Source organism: Mycetomoellerius zeteki, unplaced genomic scaffold (assembly GCF_001594055.1).
Source record: "Mycetomoellerius zeteki isolate Tzet28-1 unplaced genomic scaffold, Tzet1.0 scaffold481, whole genome shotgun sequence".
In the NCBI taxonomy this organism is placed as follows: domain Eukaryota; kingdom Metazoa; phylum Arthropoda; class Insecta; order Hymenoptera; family Formicidae; genus Mycetomoellerius; species Mycetomoellerius zeteki.
Window position 1 is genome coordinate 611,909 of NW_017257481.1, and position 25,819 is coordinate 637,727.

At 32.5% G+C, this 25,819-nt stretch overlaps 1 protein-coding gene across 2 annotated transcripts; it reads left to right on the top strand.

The window, feature by feature from the left end:
- Positions 1-861: 861 nt before the first annotated feature.
- Scgalpha (sarcoglycan alpha) lies at positions 862-25,413 on the top strand. Of its 2 annotated transcripts, XM_018455494.1 has the most exons (12): positions 862-1,369; positions 2,734-3,038; positions 3,761-3,888; positions 5,397-5,536; positions 5,605-5,780; positions 6,119-6,220; positions 12,442-12,616; positions 14,241-14,488; positions 22,382-22,450; positions 22,957-23,100; positions 24,624-24,692; positions 24,773-25,413. In XM_018455494.1, the coding sequence occupies exons 3-12, from the start codon at positions 3,768-3,770 to the stop codon at positions 24,795-24,797; spliced, it is 1,269 nt and encodes a 422-aa protein (XP_018310996.1). In that variant the 5' UTR covers positions 862-1,369; positions 2,734-3,038; positions 3,761-3,767; the 3' UTR covers positions 24,798-25,413. The 2 variants fall into 2 exon arrangements, with proteins under 2 accessions (XP_018310996.1, XP_018310998.1); XM_018455496.1 differs by lacking the exon at positions 22,382-22,450.
- The last annotated feature ends 406 nt before the right edge of the window (positions 25,414-25,819 follow it).

Below are 25,819 nucleotides of genomic sequence, written 5' to 3' on the forward strand. Positions count from 1 at the left end.
AACTTCCATGTGTGTCAAAATATAAATCAATCCATTTTTATGGTTAGTTTCAAAGTAAAATTCGCTCGTATTGTGCATTTAGTAAATAATAAGCTAAATTTGAATTAAATTTGATACATTTTCTTGAGTTCAATTGTTTAATTTCATTGTTTCAGTCAAATTAACGGTATAATGAATAGAAATATTAGCGACTTATAGAAATGATTAAAAATAACTCAAATTGAATATAATTTGACATTATGAATTTTACAGTGTATAACGTGTACATTTGTGATGAGCAAAATATATCTAAGAACTCCGAATAAATGTTTAATTTAAATTCAATACTCGAACATAAAACATCCAATGAATATTTGTTATATTGGATAGTCTGAGAAGTTTATTAATCCTAATTGTTGATTGTTGATTGATTATTCGCGGGTATATTCGCGGGTCCGGTAGATCCATACGTTTTTTCAATTGCGTTGTGAAAAATTATTTATAACAAACGTTACACTATTCATTATAAATTTGTTTAACAAATGTTTTTCATAATCTTATATAAGTTTAAGTTACACACGATTTTATTCTTCGGATTTTGACCTTCAAAATGGAGGAAAAAAAAACATTCAGTCGCATATTAACTAAGCAAACATTAATTTAAAGAACCCAGGATCGGCAAATACCAGTTCAGGAAATTTCGGAGTGAATACCAATTGAGATTAAAATTATATCCTGTGTAAGACAGGTTCCAGAAAGAATTTAAGAAATAATATCGCCAAGTGTACGGTCCTGGAAGCAGTATATGTGTAGTCGAAAGCGACGTTCCAGCCGCGCATGTGAACGAGGAGCCGTGTGCTCCGTCTCGCCTCGATCCTCTCGGATCTTTTTTTTCCCGGTCGACGTCGTTGATCCGGACGCAATATCCTCGTTCGTCGTCGTTAGCCCAGCCTATCATTATACCGCACGTGCGTCTAGAACTACACGCCGCGACTTTACGCGTGAACAAAGCGCATGAGTTTACCATGTGCGGGCTTTGACCGTCGCGGTTTTCGTTTCGCTGTGCATTGCATTGACCCGACCAGTGGTGTCTGCCGCCGACGCACATTGCAGCAAACGTTTCCGGCTTCCGTGGGCACGTAAACTTCGGCACGTGTGCATGCCGTCGGTGCCGTGGGTGCGTGTAGTACGACGGCGACGCAAGCGCGACGGAACCGACTGACCGACCGACGGCGACGTCGACGAAGCGAGGTCGGGAAGTCGCGTCGGCGGATTTTCGGAGCCAGAAACGAATCGCGTCGGATCAAGTGCGTCGTGTGCGAAGCGCGCATCTTCACCGATACCAGATTCTCTCTCGTCGTGGATAAATTTCTTCGCACAACCGACCGAGGTATCTGAACCACCCCGCATAACAATCGATACCGCGTCGCTCGATTTCCGTGACCTCACCGGGAAATTGAGATAGCACGCCTAGGGTTATTAGCCGTGCTTTTTTAAGAATACTCTTTTTAAGGTCGTAAAACTTCTGATCATTAAATCAGTTAAAATTTTAAATTTATTAAATTATATTAATAAAAATTGTCAATAAACATTGTGTTCTAGAAATTTTACTTTATTAAATATCTATACATTTAACGTATAAAAATTATATCCCTTTCTTCTGGTCTCTCAGATCATTGTCTTTTTTTAAAGTGTACACATGATTCTTGTGATTCAGATATGGTAACCCTAAGCATGCCAAAAATATCGAGCCACGTTCGCTCAGGGCTCTCTTTCTTGGATTTATCGCTCTGCAGTCTACACGCATATCCGTGTCTCCAATTTCATGGAAATATGTGTTTGATTTCGTAACGCTAAACACATCGTGCATTAATTGAAGATCTTATTGCAACAATGGACTAACCTACAACGTAGCTAAATTTAATTTCTTCTCGTAATATTCTTCATTTATAACCTGCAATTTGTAAACTCTTTGGACAAATATATTTGTGTCAAAATATGAGACTTTTCGTAGCAATTAATATGCAAATAAATGTATTTTTTCATCACATTAATTTTAGAGTTTATTTTCTTCGTTTTTACAAAATATGGGTTTTCGCCTATTATTGCCGTAAGATCTTCAATTATTATCTACAGGAAAAGATAAATTTTCAAAGACGTAACATATCTTTCAATGCTTAATTATATTTAAAGTATCGTGTAATGTATACACTTTTCATATCCATTTATAATATAATGTGCAGAAGTTGAACCTAAGATTTTAATAAATCATCATGCAAGTTTTAATATCGTATTCGCAATTTTAAAAAGCAGAGAATAGTATGTCCAAAATTACCAGCTTTGATATACTGTATCATTTTAATCAAGAAAATAATTAGAATAAAAATTTAATAAAAATTAGAATAAAAGTTTGCTTCATAATAATGTGTAATAAAGTTCATATTTCTGCAAAATAAAAGCTGTTTAAACACCAACGGTCTATTTTATTTCATATATAAATCTCGATCTTTTTAAATTAATCTCTATACAACTAATTTAAACAAAATTTAATTTTTATAAAGTCATCTACGATCTCAATTTGCAAATTTTTCTTGGTAAAGTTTTCAAACTTATATATATTCCTCTACCTTTAGGTGAATAAGAATAAGAATTTGTTGGCATTGTGTGTGAGTACAATAAACTGAACAATAATAAGCAATAATAAGCTAAGAAAATTCCCATTTGAGATCGTTGATGTATAATAATTCATTGCAGAAACTGGAGCTTACATCATGGAGAACAAAAATCTTCGGTGTCGCGCCTGACTAATACTAATGCTGTATCCCTTGAAAAATTATTGGGAACAATTGATGCAGAGAGAACAACACATACTTTTCTCAGGTGCATTATGCCACTGGGTGTAATAATGGCAAAATTGGAGACTGCACCGCGATTTTTACACTAGTGTACATGAATCACGCAACGCATATACGGTATTGATACTGACGAATGGATATCGTTTAAAGGTTCTGCTGAAAATCTCAATCAACAAAGACGCATTAATCACGCACGGTTTCACCGTAAGTAGAAATCACGTTTTCTGTGTAGCGTGCATCGATTCTAAGAAAGTCAATAGCGTTTTCGAGTGAACGTTATTTTGAAGAAATCACATTTCCATGAATTATTACCATGAATAAGTTAAATAAATATTACTTTATCAATAATAAAAAATGAACTAATTTAATTTCATAAAATATCATTAAAATCGTCACGATTAAAAAGGTTGTTAAAAAAAATTGTAATAATTAAAGAGAGTAATGTTTTTAAAGATTGTTGATTGAAACAAAAATGACAAAAATGATATTTGATTATTACGGAATATATTATTTATCAATATTGTTTGATTAGTCAATATATTTCTGTTAAGTTAAAAAATGGTTTTTTCCCTTTTCTAAGAAACTTCATTTTTTCTGTTATCTTTGAAGTAAAAGGAGCGATATAGTAATTTTTAACAAACTTTCTTTAGATTATATCGAATTTTATTTGTGGAGTTTTGTCGATTTTTTAAAATTTGATTCATATTGTTTTATATAAATATAAAAGCGATTACAAATTTGATGACCATTGGATGATTCATTGGCATACTAATATCCTGTCTCGTGAGAACCAAGTTTATATGCTCTTGAAGTTCGATCGTTTGGATCCAAAACGCTACAGACCGTTATCGTTTATATACGATCTTGTCTCTTGATATCATTAATTGAGATTTTCATTATTGGCATCGCTCGTTGATACTTTCCAGCACGATCATGCATCCGATCATAATATTACTGTCGACATTGGTGGCCTTCATCGCCGCAGAGAGCATTTTAATGACAGAGGTCTTTGTCATTCCCATCAGACCTGACACTTTTGATTGGAATACAGATGGTAAAAGCCTATTTAATTTATTCTGATTTTTTTAGCAAAAAGTATTTTACTGTTCCCGTATCGGAACTATATGTATATCGAACCTCGCTATTAATAAACATCTTAAGAGATGAAAGAAAAAAGCAAAGAAAAAACAAAAGAAAATTATATTATGTTCTATATTCTCGTAGGTACAAAATTATTATCAAATTAAACAGATGAAAATAATTAAAATAATTAAAAAAATTTTCCTAGATTTTATTTCCTAGATTTTCTATATATTATTGCAACTCGGATTACCGTTTCTAAAAAAAAATATTTTCATGAAATCAAATTTTTATGAAGTCATAAAAGACAATTATACAAATTTTATTAGATATTTACGAGTCAGAGAGAGTACTAAGTAATTATTTTGGAACGAAGCTTATTTAAAATAAAGAATAATGTCAGGCAGCTATAATTATCCTACGTGGATACCCGTTAACCCACAATACGAAATTAAACTATGTCTTCGTACGTCATCCGTAACACGACGCGAATAGCAATTACTTGTTGAACTATCGTAAACATTCCGCTAACCTTACGGTCAATATTGTCGCATACCACAGTACTTTCTAATTCGACGCTTCTAAACAATTTTCGAACGAATTGTTAAAATTATCCTGCCTCATATACATATAATATTATATTTCTCAGATTAGATGAGATCGTTTTCCACATTTATTATTTCTAGTACAGTAGAAATATTCGAAAGCATTCGACAATCATCAATTCGATGAATGGAAGCCTCCATTCTTTCAGAAAAATAAATTTTCAAACATTTATTGTAATTATTGCAACAACTGATATTATTAATATTATCATAATTAGTTGTATTATTATCATAGAAGAAAATTCTTTTTTCTGAAAAAGAATACAAATATCCATTCATCGAAATAATCGAATTCTTTAAAATATTCATATTGTACTAGAAATAGTAAATACATTCTGTTGATAAATCTTTGGATATTTATAACTTTTTAAAAAAATATTTTTGAACATAACTTTATTTGAACTTTTTTCATTTACTCGACTTCATTAACATTGGTTGCGTTCAGTTCAGCAGAGAAAATTAATCAGCGCTTCATATTCTTGCCACTGTATAAGTTTGATCCCGACTTTTACGGATATCCTGTATACTTTTTTATTTGATTTTTCATCTTTTTTCCTTGTTTTTTTTTTATCAACATTAAAAACTGCGTATCTCTGTTAATTTTATTTTGTCTGCCGTTTTAGTCTTATTTTTTAAATATTTATTATAAATAGACATGTTTATTCCTAATTTTTCACTTTTCTCTTTTGCAGTGTTTTAAAAAGTTTTATTAAAACATTCGTATTCATTTTTTATTTCATAATTTTTCCATTACCTTTTAAACATATTTTATATATTTCCATGCATTTATTATTATGTATCTTTTCTGCATTTTTTATAAATAATTGTTCTGTTATTTTCTATCACGGATATTTACATCCATGTGATTTTATTTCAGGCCATTCCGATCAATTTTCGTATCAACCGTCCTTGCTAAACGCCCCCGATCTCCCGTCATGGATACATTACACCTACAGCAAGAAGGATCATCACGGCTTTTTATATGGCGTCGCACCCAAAGATCAAAAGTATTTTCAGGTGAAACACAATTACTGTACCATCAGTTTGCAATTGACAATGCTTAACTGACAATGAGATAATTTTAGCTGGAGATTATAGGATTGAACAAACATACCTACGAAACTCGTTACAAAGTGCTTAATATGAACGTACTCGAAAGAGAAAATCTGACAAAGTACGAAGTTTACCTAAAAATCGACAATCTCAATGTCGAGGACATGTTCAACCAAAATCGCACTCAAAAGCTCCTCGATATATTCAGGTCGGTTATGTAAATTTCTTATAATTTTCACTCTCGTAGTTACAACGTTCTTATCGATAATGTACGTCAGTCTGTCATTTCCTTTCAAAGCATACAAACAGGGGAATTTTTCGATATAACATATATGTAACAAGTTTCTCAGAAACCAAATTAAATTTAGCTTCATAAAGTAAAAAAAATAGAAAAAATTGATGATAACCATCTGCTTTAAAATTAAGAAATTTATATAAATAGTGAAATCGATCAGTTTTGTTTCTCAGAAACTATATCGCTAATTAATTAAAAGTAATTAGATAATAAATGATGCCGACAATAAAGGCACTGAAATTTAACTGCAGGAAAAAGCTGTGGAAAGGCGCTGCGGATTTGTACATCACTTTTTTGGCGTCTGCGATCGAGCTCGGAGCTCGTTTACCCCTGAAACCCAGCGAAGGTGAAGGGTGAGTCATATTTCTAAATTGTTTTCTATCCAATTCAATTTAATCCTTATTGTTAGACCCGAGAAGGTGAAATTTACTGTGAGATTTATGTTTAGAATGACCAAGATTCCAACTATGACTTTTGCCTATTTCGATTTATTATAGATTGTTTCGAGCGTTCCATCAACTATCAAATACAAGCAAATAACGTTCTCAAATAATGGCTGCGTTAAAAGTAAAAAAAGCAAAAGAAACTTAGGACAGAACCAAACATATATAAAGAATCTTACAACAGTTGTAAAGCTATTTTTTCTGCTGAACGCAGTCAATCAAGCTGTGTATACAAAACATATCATTAAAAAAAATAATATATATATATACGTACATTTTATTTTTACATTATAATTATAAAAAATAACATAAGCGGCGATTTCTTTAAATGAATTAATTCTTTTTTAATTAGTATAAGTTAAAAATTATAAAGTGATACGAAATTTTATAGAAACGTATTAATATGGTAAAGAGAATGAGAATCTCTCGAGATGAGAATAGTGTCGTGTCACGACAAGATTATACAGCTTCTCTGATATCGCTGACGTACTAATCGTTTGATCAACCGCAAACAGAGTGACGCGTAAATTCGACGGTTGTTTTCGTACTTAAATATTGTTATTTCCTAGGTTGCGCTATTATTCATATGCCTCCGATGGGAAGAATGTAGGTAATACGCTTTCTTATCTAGATATAATTAATCTAATTATAAATGTGGCCGAGTTTAAGAAAAAGTCATTAAATCATTAAGAAATAGCGCAGTCACGCCTATTATTTTTCACTTTCGTCCGACGTTTTATTCATAATTCTGTGTAAGTATTAAGCATTCTATTATTTTAAAATATTTTTAATAACATGACAATTCATCAGATTCACCGATGAAGCGAATGATGGAGCGAGTAACGTCAAACGATCAAGATTTGTTTTGTCGTATGAGCTTCGTGCATATTGATGCGTATTAATAAATATTCTCGCGTTTCAATTACCTAAGTGACGAAGAGTATTGTACGAAGCACCTTGAATCGCAATTAACAATCTTCATCGATTACATCATCGCGATTAGAGGCTGTTTCTCTCGTGGATTCTTATCGTGACGTAATCTGTTAATTGATAGATATCGCTTTTTCGCGCAAAGGTGCGACCATTTCCCATAAAATCCGCGATTGAATGACGACACCGTTACTCAGGCATTTCCTGGAATAAGCCTTCAATTACGTAGAACGAACCAATGGACTTTCCATTGAATGTTCGTAACCGTTACAGTGCACAGTTCGTTGTGACTCCCCTAAGATTTTCATTCTACGGATCAACGATCACAATTTATCGCGGTACTCCTACGCCGGTATTCCTGCGGGCACGTAAACGAGCGATAACGCAATTTATCTTTTCGCTTTCATGTCTGTTATGCTCACTGCAGGAAAACACTTGCGTTTCTAAAATGAAGTGGGATTTCTATAATCGACGATTACACCGCACATTATCGATACAGACTGATATTTTTAATGACGATTCAGGGCGATGATAAGCGAGAAAAATAAGGAATATTACAAGCGAACAGTTATAGAGGATGTAATTTGCAAAAAACAAACTCAAACTATATATAACTAATGTAATGTTTTTATAAGCGCGCGTGTTTATAATTTAACTGTTCGCAATCCTATAGCAGAACTTAACATAATGCCTTGTAATAATAATCTAAATATTTGAATCAGTATATAATTATAATTAACAAATTATGTTTTTAGACTTTCCCTCTAATTCTAATTAATAAAAATTCTTTGATCCCCACGGAAAGAACAATTTTGCTGAAGTATCTAGAAATTATCTTTTTAAAGGTGAAAAAGATACTAAAAGTACAAAACGCTCCTCGTAAAAAAAAAACTGTTGTACCGAATTAAAAAGTAAAACTCAAGTGGTATTATCTTTAATTATAAAACCTAATTGTGGTATGTATCTTTTGTACTTTCATTGAAGGGTCTTTCTCTACTCAAATGTGATAGTAGCTTTAATTATTCTTCAAAAATTATTGTATCACAAAATTGCGTTACTTCATTTAACTCAGTCTAAAAATTTAGGTACAGATCAGAAAATGATTTTGTTGAACGATCAAAGCAATTATGTAAGACGCTCAAGCATTGAGCAATGCTGTATAAAGTTTTGACGTTCTGACAATTAGTTCGAACTTCCTGTGTAATTATTTTGATGGTCAGTAAAATTATTTTCAGATCTGTATCTAGTTTTAGATATGTCAGCATAACCGTCATTTTCGTGTATTTTGATTTGATTAAATTAACTATATTATATAGAATAGTGGCCTTGATATAATGTTTTGTGATAATAGTTTTCCAAGTGCCCGAATCATTGTATGATTAATAATTATAATAAAAAAAATTATATTTTTAAAATCTTCATAGATTCCTCCAATTAATAAAAATTCTGTCATCACAATATTCTGCCGATTAAATTAAATCGAGGATAAGATATTTCATCTTCTTCTGATTTATAAGAAATGGATTTGGATTGCAAAGATTGGATCGCAAAGAATTTAATTACGAAATCTCAGTAGAATCTTGGGACTGGTATTCTATCCATATTTTACGTTCTTGTGGAGAAAAACGATCTCATGCTCGCGGAATGATGAGACGAGTCGTTCGCGGTGTGGCTGTTATTATTGAAGCGCGACGTTGCGTAGGCTAGCTTCCTTCCGGTGCAACAATATGTGACATAAAAACAACGTATTTATACACGACGGCGGCGTGTCGCATCAAAAGAAACTCAAATGTTACGAAACCATTGTTGCATTAACATAGTACAGGATATGACGCGGGATATCAGAGCGAAAAAGAAAGAAAGAGATACCGCACAATTTCCGATGTAGATTTATGTTTGGATAAATATACATTGAGGCAGGACAAGGAATAGTTTCGTAACGAGACATCGATTTGTTATGAAGCAGTTCAAAGTCATGCTTAAGCTTTACTTTCCGACAACGAGATTGGAAACAATGGTTTTTATCACAGAGAACAAGATTAATTAATAATATTGAATAAGTGTGTTTTGCTGTTTTAATACGTCGACAGATTATATATTCGTTGCTCTCGATTTTCTGATTCATCACATGTGATTCATTGCATGCGATTGAAGTAAAATCAAATCGTTCATAATTAAACGACATGAGTCAACTTTTTTCACAAATCAGCTATTCTTTGAAAAAGATATCCTTGCTTTGAAAGAGTTTCATGTTAAATATAAAAATAATGTACATACATGACTTATAGATATGTATAACATGACTAAGATTACTCAGTATTTTATTCATAGCAAGTTGCATAAAATAAGTCATTTGAGAATAAGAATTGCGAGAATTTCTCTTTTTCTATTTATCTACCTAGTCTCCTTTTTGTAATGTATACTTTGCTTTTTACGCAATGATTGACACAATCGTCCGGATGCAAACTTTTGCTCCTCACTTACTGAAACCGCATCTGTAACGCGACGTTCTCGTTTCATCAGTTATAGCGTATATGACGTTTGTCACCGTTACGGTACTATTGTCGAAAAAACGTGACGAAACCGCAATAATAATAGTCATGAAATTACAGATCGTTCCTATGAATTAATCGTTATTGTTCTGATATTGCTGCGCGTTCGATAAATTTGGATAAATGTGGAGTAGTTACCTTTTATGTCTCGACGTAACACCCACGTATTTCTCACGTTAATGTGAATCACCACGTATTGTCATCGCACTTTGTATTCAACGTCGAAGGCTTAAATGTACGATCAAGCAAAAGGTCGAAATTGTTATACCTAACATGAGACGAATGGGGGCGATTAATCTCACAGTGAGATTTCTAATTCTAAAAGTAAGTTAAATCAAGATTAAAGTTAATCTACATTGAAAAAACAAACATAAGGCCCGATTCCACCAATGTAAGATTGACTTTAATTTCGGTTCACTCTTTATCTTTTTTTAATTATAAGAGTACGAATTCTTAGAATTAGAAAAAGATAAACAGTAAGGCTTAAGTACGTAATGATCGATACTGTAAAGACATCAGAAATATACTCGACTTCGTGATAATCTAGTTAGATAGACAGAAGGAATAAAACGAACATCTGAACTCTCTCAGGGAAGGATTCTTGTCTAACCTTTCGTCTCTCCAAGTCTTTTACTCTCAAGATTTCTCAAAAGTTATTCGACACTGAGAGTGTCATATCATAATTGCGCAACGGAACGAAAAATCGCGCCCACAATCGAAAGCTGAGAGAAAGCGGCAATTAATCTTTTTCGCGACTAAAATAAATCGATTACACACCGACCGTACGTACTGTATATTGTCTAGCTGTCACTTTTAGACTTATTGCGTCGCGCACGAAGTACGATGACACCAACAGTTTACTAACGCCAATTATTCCCAACGTAAATGTGTCGTCACGCTATCGGAACACTTAACTGACTGACTGGCGGGAGCTTGTTTCCACGGATGATAAGGCCGCGCCTTAGGAGCCACTTCGACCTTAGATACGTATCAGTGCACCGTATCACTGCGTATCAGTGAAAGTCGGGGGTTCGCGATCGCGAAATCATCGGAGTTTGATTGGGCGCCACAACATTGGACCCTACGGATATTGGGTTTTGTCTAATCAACTCTGGATTATCAGCATTGAATTCTCGAGTATCCGAATAGCATAACATATTCATCGCAAATGAAATCATGATCCGAATCTTATTTGAAGATAGTTTCAAAATTTAAAAAGATAATTAAAATTGTTATATAAACTACAGTATGTTTCTCTTCAGTTCGCAGATATGAAAAAACAACTTTTTTCGAACAAGAAAGAAGCTGGACAAATAAAAGTTAATTTTATACCATATTTCCTGTATAGGAAATGTATTGACTGGTCATGCTGAACTAATATCACATATATTACTTGAAGCATACCATAATGATTAGTCTCGAAGGTTATTTGTAAATTTCGATGGAGAGTATTTGTAAAAGATACTGAATTTATAAATACGCGAGCTGTGTAGGCTGTAGGTTGTCATTTACACGTAAGAATTTAATATCGTGAAGTAATAATTATATAATAATTATATAATTCTGGAGCAAACAAAAGAATGAAATCAATAGAATATATTAAACGGAATTACAATTAAAATTTTGCTCAGCAACGCGTAATAATTGTTAAAAATGCGAGAGGTTAAAAATGTATTACATATATTTTTAATAAAATGAAAAAATTATAAACAAATTACAGATTTTTCTATATTATATTTGAAAGTAATACTAAGTTTGGTGATTTAAGTTTGGCAAACCTGGATTAAAAATTATTTCATTAAAAAGTAATGTTTTTAAAAAATAATTAAGATAAAATAAGACAATTTTCATTTAAATTACAAAATTATATTATTATAAATACAAATATTGACCTTATTGAACTCTCATATAGTAAATGCATATAATTTATTTTTACGGAATGTATAAATTTCCAATTTCAGTCATTTAATTTTTGTAGAGACCTGATACACTCTTAAATCCAAACAGAATATAAATCATCATTATATTAAAAAGATGTTAAAATAGTTAGTAAAAGTCACTTTTCAATTAATAATGATTTATTTTTATGTTATTCTGACGTTTTCGTGACTTGCTGTTCTGTTTGGGAAGTGTCATTAAGATATAATCGGTGTAAACAGAATTTTAATTCAAGTGCGACTGATGAAAAATGATTGTTTTCTAAAGAATTAAAGTATATAACGGTGCTCAGATAGAGATCGTGTTTGAAATAAAACGTTCGCGTTAGCGAAAGAAAGGCAATTAATAATAGCGAATAACGACATTGACCTACATCGACGGTATAGTGTCAACAATTTACGTGGTACTAGACAATCATTTTCTGCGTTTATTGTTAATGCACGCTCGTACGGGCAAAAGTCCCACGCGAGCTACTTAAAAGAATCCTTGACGGGAATGACGCAAATACCGTGTGGCATGGATATCGCGATATGATCCGCCCGATAATCGAATACAGGTTTTCTTCGTAATGTCGCGAGCGATGGCTCTTTGACTCGGGTGAATCTTCCTTGATCCTTGACTCAGTGTACATCAATGCATTTTATATCTCGTTGCAAATTATACTTTTCTGATATATTTTTCTATTTGTCAAAGAAATATCCTTTTATTCAGAGTCGTCGTGAGACTGGGTAGTACCGTACCATTCTCGCAGGAATTGAACGAATTGCAGGAGGAAATCAAACCATTATGGAAAATGCCGTCGTGCCCCAGAGATTTCAAGAGGACCAGCGTAGAGATACTCTTCCGAGAGGCTGAGTTCAGATTGGATTGGTGTTCCTTCAGATTAGTAAGTTATGGTCGATACTATATGCGAAACTTCATTTGTAGTCATTAACATTGCATGTCCGAGAGGAATCTCTTCCTTATATTTTCGATGTAAAAATTCATTGCCTACTTTGTTGTTTGTAACGTTCACTCACTTCACTATTTATCTTCCACAAAATTATGCAAACATAATATGAATTATACTGATATGTCAAAGCGCTATCACGTTAGTACAAGTCTCTAATATGTTTATTTCATTAGCCTACGAATTTATACTTTAGGATCATTATTTGAACGAACGTAATCATTTCCTATAGTTAGATGTTGAATAAGATACGGTTTACCAGATTGCTCCATCATGTCACAATTTTAACAAAAATAACGTTAAAGAGATAAAAAATAATGATTTTGAGGGTCTTTATAATGTTGTAATATCGGCAGCAATTTTTTTAAAATTTTATTAAGGCTATGCGAAAATATCAACTTTTAGTTTTAAAATGCATTTTAGTTTCGGTATGATTTTTCGTTTCCGAGATATAGCAATTTGAAAATATTGTGCATTTTGTTAATTTCATCGCTTTTTTATTTAATATAATCCGATTATGTAAGTATTATGTAAGTAAAAACACTTGCTTTTCACGTAATGCAGTATTAAGGGGATCCTAAAGTGAATCTGTTTTATCAATTTTTTCAAACAAGTATTTTTCTAAATGCCTTTACAGATTAAAAAATCTTTCTCCATAATTAAAGTATAAACGATAACGTAGTCCAAATCGGTCGACTTTATGCCAAAAACGAAAAAGAGGTGGAAAATTACAGTTTTGTTACCGACTTTTAACGTCGACTCGTAATAATGTTTGCTTTATATACGAATTTTATACTTCGTATAAAATAATCTTGATTTGGATTAGAGATTATATGATTAAGCAATATTGAGTACTTAGAATTAGGTTTATTATTAGATATTTAATACGAAAGATTAGTTAATTAGAAAATTTGTACGTATGTGTGAGTGCGATATTGATGTAGTAGTATATAAAGTATGTCAATGTGTCGCATTTTATTGGTAAAACAGAGATCTCATCGAAATTCGAGCTTCATTTTTAGAAAATGTCTTTCCTATACATAATATACTTATTTGAAATAAAAAGGCATTTTATTTCAAATTTAGACAAAAATTTGCTGCCGGTGTTACTACATTATGAAAAATCATCATTCTCAAAATAATCATTTTCACATCTTTGACGCTATTTTTTCCAAAATTATAACGTGATAACCAACTTTAAAAAACAGATTCGTATTCACAGCAGGCAAAAATACAATCCAAACAGATAAAAAACAGTTCAATACAATATTTTATTGCAGACTAATGTAATATTTTGGTGGATTACGAGATTCCAAACATATCATTGTATATTTCACTTCGACTTCGTCGTCATCGCATATTTCTTGCGTTATTGTCAGTCGTTCTTAATTACATTTATGATTATTTCCGCAGTCTCATCTCTCAATCGATCAATTTCCACATTCGATTGTACGTAAAATGTCAGTCGCGCAAATCACGTGCTACCTTTTTATATCTCGTTATCCAAAACTGTTCTCGTTGTAATAAAAGTAGTTGTAATAAAAATACAATTTTTTTACAGCTAGAGGAAGATCAACAGAGTCTGCAGCATGAGAGTGCCCGAAGGGGTCCCAGCGCGAATGTCGTGGATCTGCCCTCTTCAGGCATCTCCGAACACACAGAGTGGCGATGGGCCCGTTCAACGAAAGCTAGCATACCCACTAGAAGTTATTTCAAGGAAATCGCCACTACGATTTTCATACCAGTTGCACTGCTTCTCGTGCTGGGCGCCTTACTTAGCACCGCTTTCTGTCTACATCATGAGAAAATGTAAGCACTCGATACACCTCGTTGGAGAAAAACTAGTCAAAGCTGCTTTAAAATGATGATCATTTGCATTCCAGAAAAATTATTTTTATCAATTTGATTTGCATATTTTTATCTTGCATTAGAAATAGAATATTTATTTTATATATTTCTATTTCTTTTTTTTACTTAACTCTGCTTCCTTTTTTTTTACTTATACATATCTGTTTTTTATATCTCTGGTAGACATCAGTCGACTTTTTTTTATGTATTGACAATACGCATAAGAAATCGCGATACGAGATTCTGTGCTGTGGCTATAAGAATGCACGAGATAAAATACGCAAGTCGAAGTCTTGTGGGCTAGCTAAATAAAATTATTGTGAATTGTTTTGGGGGGAGATCAACAGAAGTAAAAATAATATATGTATTAATGAAACCAAGAATGGCATAAAATATCAATAAATAAGTTTGTAAAGTGTAAATGATAATAAATTTAAACAAAGGAAAATATATACGCTATATAATGTATTAATAAATTTTCAAATAAATACAAAAATAGAATAAACCCCAAAGTGAGATGTATTACTAAATTTTCATTACAATACATTAAAAACAAGATGATATATTGTAGACTTTTTGCTGTTGATACATAAATATTGTAAAACAATGTGAAATGATAAAATATATATCACATTGACAAAGAAAAAAGGCTGTCAAAAAACACGTGTCACAAAGTAGGATTCACAAAAGACCAAGAGAATAAGCAAGAAATTCATGCGAGTGAATTTAATCCTGGCTTCGGTGCACGTAAACGGAAGTATTATCCAATTTATGATATTTATAATTACGCTAGTAATTATATTGAATAAAGAGCAAGTATAGATATTATTGAAACACAGTTTTATATACAAAATAGCTGACCGTTACCGAAGGATATTTTAATAACAGATTCAAAGCTGGTTTGGCCTATAATTAGGAAGAATATATGTTTAATTACCAGAATATTTAATATTAAAAGCTATTTCAATATTTTATAAGATTAAGAACCAAACATTTTGTCATATACACTATCACGTTCCAGTTTCCTTTTCTTGCAGCCCGAGGCAATAAAAGCAAACGTTCAGGGTCGGTTAATTTGCGACTGATGAGTCGCAAAGAGGCGGCACTATCTTTCGAGAGGCATGCAGTAAAAAGTACTGAAATTACATAGTCATCGGAATAATGTAATTTACATACATGACACAAACACCAATTGAAGGCAAAATATAAGCGTAGGATCAAGATTCTCTTATATGTGCAATATATAATCGATCCAATTATGATCTTATTATAGACTTTATGTGCGTCACTATGCTTATGTTACATATATATTTAACACCTATACATATTTAAAACAAAATATGATTATTTCAGCTCATTAAACATCAAAATCATTTAGGTCCGAACCATTAACGATTAAACTGATAATGCACTGGCAGAACGATTGATCGTATCATTCATAATTTTTAATACAAGGTATTTGCAAAGATTTACATACTTAACCCTTAGTACACTCGATTGGGTTATTTATGTCTTGCGCATTTTTTTTCTTTGAAATACTAGGAGCATTTAGCTATATGATAGTCTTTAGCCTTTCCTTTTTTTAATGCACAATTATATGAATACATTCTAAAGATGTTAAGATATATGTAAGAATTATGACTTATTAAAAATTATTACACTTAATAATTTTTGTATACCTACTTGTAAAAGCGATGAAAATTAAGACACGAATCATCGTATGTAGTAAAGAACTAGAAAATCGTGCGTACCAAGGATTAATTTCCAGCCATCATCATCAATTGTTTCAATTTTCCACGACTATCGTACACGCGCGCGCGGTACAACTATCTGCTTTTTAAACCATTTAGAGTAAATTTTACTCTGAGAAAGACTCATTCTCGTTCTTAAAGATTGAAAATGAAACCACTATTTTTCAAGATTGGCTCAATTTTCACTCTTTACAGTTAGATTCTATTCTAAAAAATTTAGAAAATGTTATATTCTATCGATAAATTCTAATATTCCCGACAGAACAGTGATTGTCTTTTAATGACTTCCGGCAATGTTTAATTAGTTGGCTGTCAATAATCGATAATGTTCTGTCTCACAGGAAAAGAGAAAGAGAAAAGGAAAGAAAAAACAAGAAAAGGAAGCACGTAAGAGAAATAAAAAGAACATGAATGAATCGAGAAAAGAAGAAAAGAAAACGCAAATGGAATAATAATAAGCAAGAGAGAACAATAAAAAATGATAATAAAAAAAAAGGAAAAATCGATTGATCAATATGATATGTTTTAAATCTAATTCTCAATATTCTCGGCAATTTATTTAATAACACCGGTACTGATAATATACATCGTATTTCATTTAGAATTTAATGAAAGGAATTATCAATATAAATTTTGAATCTATCACAATTTATTAGTGACACTTTCCAGATAGAAAAGTTCAGAAATAAATTGGTGTCTTTTGTTATTAGAATCAGTACTATCCAAGCAGATAATTTAGAAAACATTTAACTGTTTTTATATTGTATAAAAACATAAATAGATGTTATTAAATATACATTTATTAAATTGTCAACGTTATATAATGTTTAACTATTTAATAAACGTTCTTATAACGTTTATTAAATAGTTAAAAAAACATATATAAATTGCGAATATTTTTCATTTTATACACGATTTTTAACGTATATTAAACGTCTTTTGAATGTAGCTACGTTACTTGAGTCGTATATTACACATTTTTCTTTCACTATACGTCTAAGCAGAACATCTTGCATAAAGAGTATACCGACATATTCTTTTCTTACAATATTTATGCCTAGTCATGATGATGACAATACAAAATCATGTGTAACCTGGTTTTTCTCTCTCTTTCATTAGACGTTTATGTTTGTCATACATGCGAATATTGTTACCATTTTGGTTACCAAACGGATTGGTTTCTCAACCATGTGTATACACACTTGCCACTGATGTGCAACCATGTGTAACGTACGTACGTACGTACATGCGTGCGTACATACGTACGTACGTGCGTGCACACGTGCATGCATGACGAACGGGTAAGTGACCGCAAGTGATCGCAGGTTTACGATCAACAGTCAGATGGTGTATGACGTGATCGAGATCGGAGTGACGCAATAGAATCGCTTATCGCAGCGTTTACACGGAAATAGATTGATGTGTCTGCGATCAATTCGATTTCCGTCGATCGATGATCACGCAACGCGTGCTAATTTTATATTCTGATCAATATAAACACCAGCTGGGTTTTGCATTCTTGAATTGGCGTCTGGCCATGCGTCTACTAAAATTTCCCACTATCGCAGCTTTTGTCCACAATTACGATGCATCGATCCCTTCACGCAACGATCGATGTCACTGTTTAAATAATATTACGTCATCTCTCAAATTTATGTATACTTACGTATACTTATGTAAGATACAAAAAATTCATTGAACGTGTGAATTAAAGTGAACAACAATATATCTTTCGATTTAAAAAAAATTAAAATCTTTCAGTAATATATAATACACTACTCAACAAAAAATAGGGAACACTTTCGAACACGCTCAAAATTGCGCAATATTCAGAACATCAGAACTTGGTGAAAAATCGTCGCAGAAAATAAATCGAAAAAGCATTTTAAAGCGCGAAATCTCTACTTTTCAAATCGATAATCGATATTTCAATTTGATCGATCCTTCATGGAGCTACGCGGATACAAATGGATACCCGTCAAATTTGAAAATTTTGATCAAATTTTACAAAGGTCTGTGGCGTGTACTAAAAATTGCACGATAATGCGGTTCACAGCATTCGAAAGAGTGAATCTTTACCTTCAATTTGTTTTTTTATTGATCGTTCTACGACTTTTTTTCACCGAGTTATTGAACATTGAAGCAAAAATGACATTGTTATTTCAACGTTCAATAACTCGATGAAAAAAAATCGTAGAACGATCAATAAAAAGTCAAATTGAAGAGTGTTCCCTATTTTTTGTTGAATAGTGTATATTATATCGAAAGTTTATTCGGAGAAACGCAATCCAATTGTAAAAAAATATAAAAAAATTACTTCACAAGGTATATATAAAAACTGATTATTTGATATATCACTTCAAGCGTAAAAAAATATCGAAATATAGTTGAAATATAAAAAGAATCTTAAAAAACAATATATTTTTTAGCACATTCAATATTTTGCACAGTATTTATGCTTCAAATATTATTTTATTTCATATATACCAAAACCTGTTCAATAAAAGATGTGGAATGGAGCGGGAATTTCTAATAATACCTACAAGTTCGTAAAATGACATAACGCTGCCTCAGATGAACGCTTCAATTGATGACCACAAAAGCGGCGTGGCCGGGCTTCACTGCACCACTGTAAAAGGCGTGAAGTGCCCGGAAATGATGCTTACAATGGCTACAAAAGCCACTTTACAAAGTTACCGCGTAAGTGCTACCATAAAATCTATCGGCTTTTCTATGCACTTATGAAAACGTGCTCTAACTGAAGATGTCCGTATTTTTATATTCTGCGCGTATAAGATACATGTAAAATTATTAGGAAAAATGTATCATTCAAAAGCTTCTGTCTGTATATTTTATTAAGTTAAATTATTAAGTACAAACGGATATTAACCCTCCATCGACAATGTGAAATTTTCAATCAAGTATGCAACCTGAATCATTTTTCTTTCGAGTATATTTCATGAATTATTATGTATGTCTGATATATCTCCATAAATGTTTATTTTATAATTGTATCAGTAAAAAAATAGTAAACACTGAAAGAGCTATTTTTAAAGTGAAATCTTTATATACTTATTGAAATTAGCGTCAAAAAGATATAAAACGCAAAAAAGAATTCAAATTTATTTTCCACAAAATTTTATGAAACATAAATAGCTGAATGCATAGATACGACTTTTATTTGTCCTTGCAACGAAACAAACTGGATACTGGCGTTCTTGTACAAACACAATTTCATTATCAAGTTTTTTTAGAAGGCGACTGAGCCCCGCTATGTATCTATTTTCTTAAAATTCGCTATAAAAAAATCGACGTGTCTTAAAACTTTAAAAGATCCCACATTGTCGCGATGGAGGGTTAAGTATAGAGTTATTAAGTTCAGATACAAACAGTTTCTTTCAATTCTGCTACGGCATACAACTTCAATTAATTGATCTAATTTGGCGTATGTATCTCCCTTGCAAGTGTATTATAGCGATATTTTTGTCGCTTTTATCGGCCACTTTGCGAGACACTTTTAGTTTGGCACACAGCATGCAACTCGTTACTTTTGATGATACCGGCTAATCTATTATAATTAGACGTTTTACGTCAAAGTATTTATCGTAAATATTTAGAGAAACCTCTTGAACCTTCCAATGATAATGCGTATTCAAACGATACACAAAATCGCATCTAATCTAATCGTCTAACGTCAATATTTTTTGCGACGGAGAGCAGTAAAACTGTTAAGGTAATTTATAAACAGCTCACATCAGTATGCGAGTTACGATCGTTGGGGAAATAAACATGAATCTGTAATCGTTCTGTTCGCCAAGTGTAATAAGTTCATTATTGAACATCCGGTATGTAACAGTTATGAAACGCGGTAATATTGTATGAATTGTAATATAATATTTACATAAAATATTTTGTTATATGTATATATAGATGTCATAATTTCGACGAGTTCATTTTCGATATTTCGAATTTCTACATTCTGTGACGACAAAGATGCTGATTAGCGCACTGAAGGCGCGTTTCTTCCTCAGCAAGCTTGAATATTAAGTATGGCGGATTCGATATGCGTCCATAATTAGAAGCGTATCGCGGTGCGCGATTAAACGAGATACGGAGGAACTCCGTTTACAGCTTTTAATTTGGTTGTTCATACACTCTAAAAAATATAAACGCGGATTTAACACCATGAGTGTTAAATATAATTTTCATCGTTTTGATGTTGATATAAATATCAACATAGATTTCACACTATGGTCTTAAAACATGGTGTTAAATTCACATCATGTTTATATCAACACTAATACTGTAAGAATTATATAAGCACCACATGATGTTAAAATCCACACCATATTGGTGTTTATGTCAACATTAATTGTAAGAGACGTCCCTGGATTTATGAACTGAAATAAGAAAAAAAAAGTTATATAGACACATAGATCTTCAAACACTTTATGAGCGAAAAGCAAAATATGTAAAAAAACAAGTTTACCTAAGTTTGCATTTCAAATTGCTGTCCGCCCAAGTCAATATAAGCTTCAAATCGATATAATTTTGAATTTATTACCTTTTTTGCAACGGTAGAGGAAATCTTCATATACATGAAGACTTCTCGCAAAAAAGATGATAATTCAAAATTACATCGATGTTAAGATTGTATTGACACGAGCGGACGACAATTTGAAATACAAATTTAGGTAAAATTGTGTTTTTTAGATATTTTATATTTTGGTTGTAACTTCTTAATAAAAATATTTAAATATCTTTTTTCTTGTTTCAACTCATAGCTCATACATTCAAATTTGTGTGGAAAACTCGAGAGAGAGAGAGAGAGAGAGAGAGAAAGAGAGAGAGGACATTTTACATAAACATCGTTGGTGTTAAACTCATATCCATATTTTTTAGTATACGATACATGATAATCGGCGCGTTTGCAGAGACTATGCCCAGCGCACGCTCGTACGCACTCGGGTGCGTGCGTGTCTTCGAGTACATATAATACATCGTGAGACGCGACAATTTTCATCGGCGTGTCGCGATAATAAGTCAATTACGTCGTGCTACACGTGACGATTGACGCAACGCTGACGCAGCCGCGTGCATTTCGCGTGGCCACGACATCGGGAGTCGGCGGGATCTGTTTGAAGTCACGATCGATACGCATGCCGCGCATTTCCGCGTTTTTTGTCGAATTGCTCGCGTTTTCCCGAGGGGAGCCCGACAAACCGTGCCGCGATCAAGGTAATCGCGCGGTTGATAATGTGGGCGCTGTGCAAACAGGAACAGGACTCGCGCGTCATAGGCGCGATATGACTCATTAAAAAGTTCTGGCGATTACGCGAACGAAGAGAGAGAGAAAAAGAGAGAGAGAGAGAGAGAGAGTGTAGCCCGTAGAGAATCTATTCATTGAAATACGATTCGAGCGGCAATGTCGTAGAAGCTTATCGCATAACGGAAGAAATCCGGTTTTCACCGAAATTATATACGACAAACAGTTTTACCAGCGGCGCGATTTCTGTGGTTTAGGACATGATTTTTTTCCATGATTTTTAGGAGATGAAAATTTTCTCATGTCAAATTTAAGCATTTCCTCGTTTGAATCTTCATAGATCTTGTATTGCTGTATCAAAATTTTTACTTTACAAATATTTTAATTGATAGGCATTATAAACATTAATACAATTTAAAAAAATATAATTTATTAATTTAACATTACGTTAACAATAAATTAATGATATTTATGATATCTGGCAAAGTTCTGTAAGTTATTTATACGGTTTCTTCACTTTTTATCATATTATGCCTTATGTATGTTCGTGGCTCCAAGGCTTGCGACTATTGTGTTCTGACGTAAATGGTAATTAAAATACCAGCCGCTGCGGGAAAAATAGTCTTGCCAGAGTCTCATTATACATATAAGAATAAATTTTCATTTTTAAAATACATAGTTATTAATTTGTGAATATTATATAATCTATGAATTAATGTTAAACGTTAATGTTAACTCAAGTAGACAAGATTTGCATTAACGATGTTAATTGATCAATCGCTATTTAGAGGCACTTTCGCGACGAAAAACGTAGATATTTATGTTTCATTTTCCTAGGACGGATCCGGAGTCAGATGAATATTTCGATGAACTCTTTAATATTTTCCTTTTGAGAGAACCTGTCAGGTATGTTCTGTTGTGTTGCATAAATAATTTAAGATTTTTAATCTACTAATTTTCGCAAAGTAACACCGTTACTATAAGATTTTATTGATTTCATGTGTTTGGCGTAAGTCGTAATATCGCCGATTAAAAAAAATTATCGACTAATATAAGTTGAAATTTGTTTTTAATTAATTTTTCATTTTTTAAGCTTTCATATCGTATTTGCATGTTACATAATATACTTCACATATTTAAACATAACGACGCTAGAATTGATAAACGCTTCTTAAAACTTTGCAAATGAAGATTAATGACATTTATGTTCGTCATATGATAACTGTGACAAAATAACGGCTAGCACAGGTTCAAAGCCGGATTTTAATTTTATTCATGCTCCTAGACTCCATCTAGGCATCCATTAACAAAGATGTTGTTAATGAATGCGCGAAATCCGATTGCGGGAAAATTAATGTTTAATTAAATTTAAATACCCGCTTTAACGGAATGAGATATTCCTATTTTTACAGAGAGAAGCGGGAATCTACGCCGGGAGAAGGAGTTGGAAACAATGGAATACAAATGGTGCAGTATGCTATGTCGGAGAGAGGTACTCTGAAGTCATTGTCAGCTCAGCCACCAAGTCCGAATGATTCTCTATCGCGAAGTCCAAGGTACAGAGATTTGGGTTTGCCCAATATAACAAATATCATCCAGTTTAGAACCTAATCTACAATGTGGTCTTTGCTTTCTGTTTCTTACTCTTTATCTCTTCTTTTTATTTCGGGCGACAGAAACAAAGAAATAGACTTAGAGGCAAAAAGACAAGAGATAAAAAGTGATAAAAAGCAAGAAACAGAAAACAAAGAGCATATTGTAGATTAGGCTTAATTCTTTACAGAAAGATCTTTGTTGTAGATTAAAGATCTTGTTTGTTAGAAAACTGTTACGAATCGCGAATTTTTCATTGGAACAGATGAAAAATACAAAATAAAATACAAATACGGGCTACGGGGAGGGGGCACACATTATTGTGCATCTTTTTACAACGAAATCCATGCGTGCAAATGATACCGGTTTCAATTTCTAGAAATCTATGAGCATGAACAATATTTGATGAATATTCAAGTTATTTTTTTCCACCGGAACCTTTCTCGGAAGATCCTGTTTCAGATAAAACATAAAAAAAAATCATCAGAGATTATCTCGTTTATTACGTAGCTGGCTTAGAGCAGGACATCATTTCTTAGGAAGAGAACACTCTGTGTATACGCGCAACTTGCAAGTAGATTCATTAATCAAAATAAATGTGCTAACGTACTTGACTACTGTACGGTAATTATTTCCAGTAAAATACACTTCAATGCAATCGCATTGCGAATCTATTACGTGGAAGTTGTAAAAAGGCATTCGTATGAAGTCGAGTGAATTTTTCTTCACTTTTTACAAGAATTTAAATTACGTAAGAGCATAAATGCAAACATAGTAGCTATATATTGTTTATATAGAGCACTTTTAATTACTTAACTGATAAAGACAAAGTTTCAAAAGAATTTTAAAGAATCTAGACAATATGAAGAATCGATAGACATCATTAAAAGTTAAAAGAATTTGAAAGGTTTGATAAGTTAAGAGAACTTTTTACTCACTAATGTCTCTTAAGTCTGTGCCACACTATGCAATACTTGAAGATTAAAGATTACAAATTGGAGATTAGAATTCAACCAATCAGAATAGATTAAAATTTAAATTATATCTGATTAATTGTTCGAATTCTAATCTTCAATTCGCAATCTTCAATCTCCATATGCATAGTATGATATAGACTTAAGAAATATCAGTGAGTAAAAAGTTCTTTCAACTTCTATGAATATATCGTAATATGACGTAGGCTTTACACATTTTTCTGTAATGCAAGCGATGCTTCAATATGATAAATTTACACATTTCTTTGTAATCCAAGCTTCGCTATGACAGTCCATTTTTTTAATATTAACTAATATTAACTAATAGTGTTTTTGAATGCAGTGGGTTTGAATCTAATCCAAATCGGTTAACCCGAAAATACGATGACCTCATCCAATCAGAAACCAAAGAGCATATGATGTTAATAATCCGACCTAAATTGAATTCGAAATCATTGCACTTGAAAATGCTATAATATTTTTGATATAAATTTTCTAATATTACTTTTTAGAATTTCCGGTGAACGCTGCAACCCATATATTCGTCCAAATCCGCCGCCCTACGCCGGACCAAGCAACTTGTAAGTATTTCCGATCGCGACTTTTACGTTCTAGATCCTATAATCCATGTTTCGTATCCGGTTTTGTTCCGTGTTCGCAGTGCCGGTCTACGCGCCGATTTCTGACTACACGAGCAGCCCGCGAAAACCTGGTTCTGCTAAGTGAAATACAGTTCGCGGGCGGCTTTCAACTCGACGTTCCAAGAAAGGTACGAGTCGAGTATTGCAAACTCATCGAAACCGGCTCCAAATTTGCAAGTTGAATCACATCAAATACGTCGCTTATTGTCGGTAACCATAAACACGTATTGCGTCACGCCTTCCGAGCAATATATCAGCGGATTGTGTTACGATACATTAAGTGTTCCCTCTGGGAAGTCGATTTGCGTTTAAAAAATTTTGTGGAATTTACAATTCCAATGGAATAGAATAAATAGGATAGAGAGATGCGTTGCGATTATATAGGAGAGCATTCTTTCGAGCAGCATTGTGTCCAATAACTTACATTGTAACGATAAAATGAATATTGTATAACATACGAGATTATTATACTTTATAATAATGTAGCGAAGTTCATATTGATGAAATAAATGTGTAACACTAGAAACATTGTGCTTTAACCTTGGCTTTAACATTTGCTCTCATATTGACAATAGGGAATCGAAAGTGGAATGAATTATTTCGTTAACAATGTATAATAATATATTCTTGAAAAAATAACTTTTATAAGTATTCTGTTCTGGGGGGGAATTGTAGGTACTTTATAACAATTTTAGTGAAGGTTGTATTAAACAAATAAATGCATAACACTAGAAACATTGTGCTTTAATATTTGTTCTAATCATGACAATAAGCAACAAAAAATGGAATTATTTCAATATTTTAACAATATACGTACAGAACAATATATAAATTCCATGAAAAAATAGCTTTTGCGTTCTGTTCCTTATCGGCTCTAAAGGGAAACGAGTAATTAACGTTTACTTAGAAGATAAACATTACTTGGCGAATTAAGAATCATTTATCGTTCGCTAAAACGGTCATTAAAATCATCTTGACGTACGTATGTACGTACGTACGTCGATTATTATGTTCAATTACCTGCATTACGATAAAATAAATATTGTGTAACATACTTTAAATTGTAC

Excerpts from the sequence above, each read along its gene's own strand:
- Scgalpha (XM_018455494.1), top strand. The coding sequence starts at position 3,768 with ATGCATCCGATCATAATATTACTGTCGACATTGGTGGCCTTCATCGCC. Across the intron at positions 6,221-12,441 it reads AAACCCAGCGAAGGTGAAGG|AGTCGTCGTGAGACTGGGTA; the intron begins GTGAGTCATATT and ends CCTTTTATTCAG. Across the intron at positions 23,101-24,623 it reads TCTCTATCGCGAAGTCCAAG|AATTTCCGGTGAACGCTGCA; the intron begins GTACAGAGATTT and ends ATTACTTTTTAG.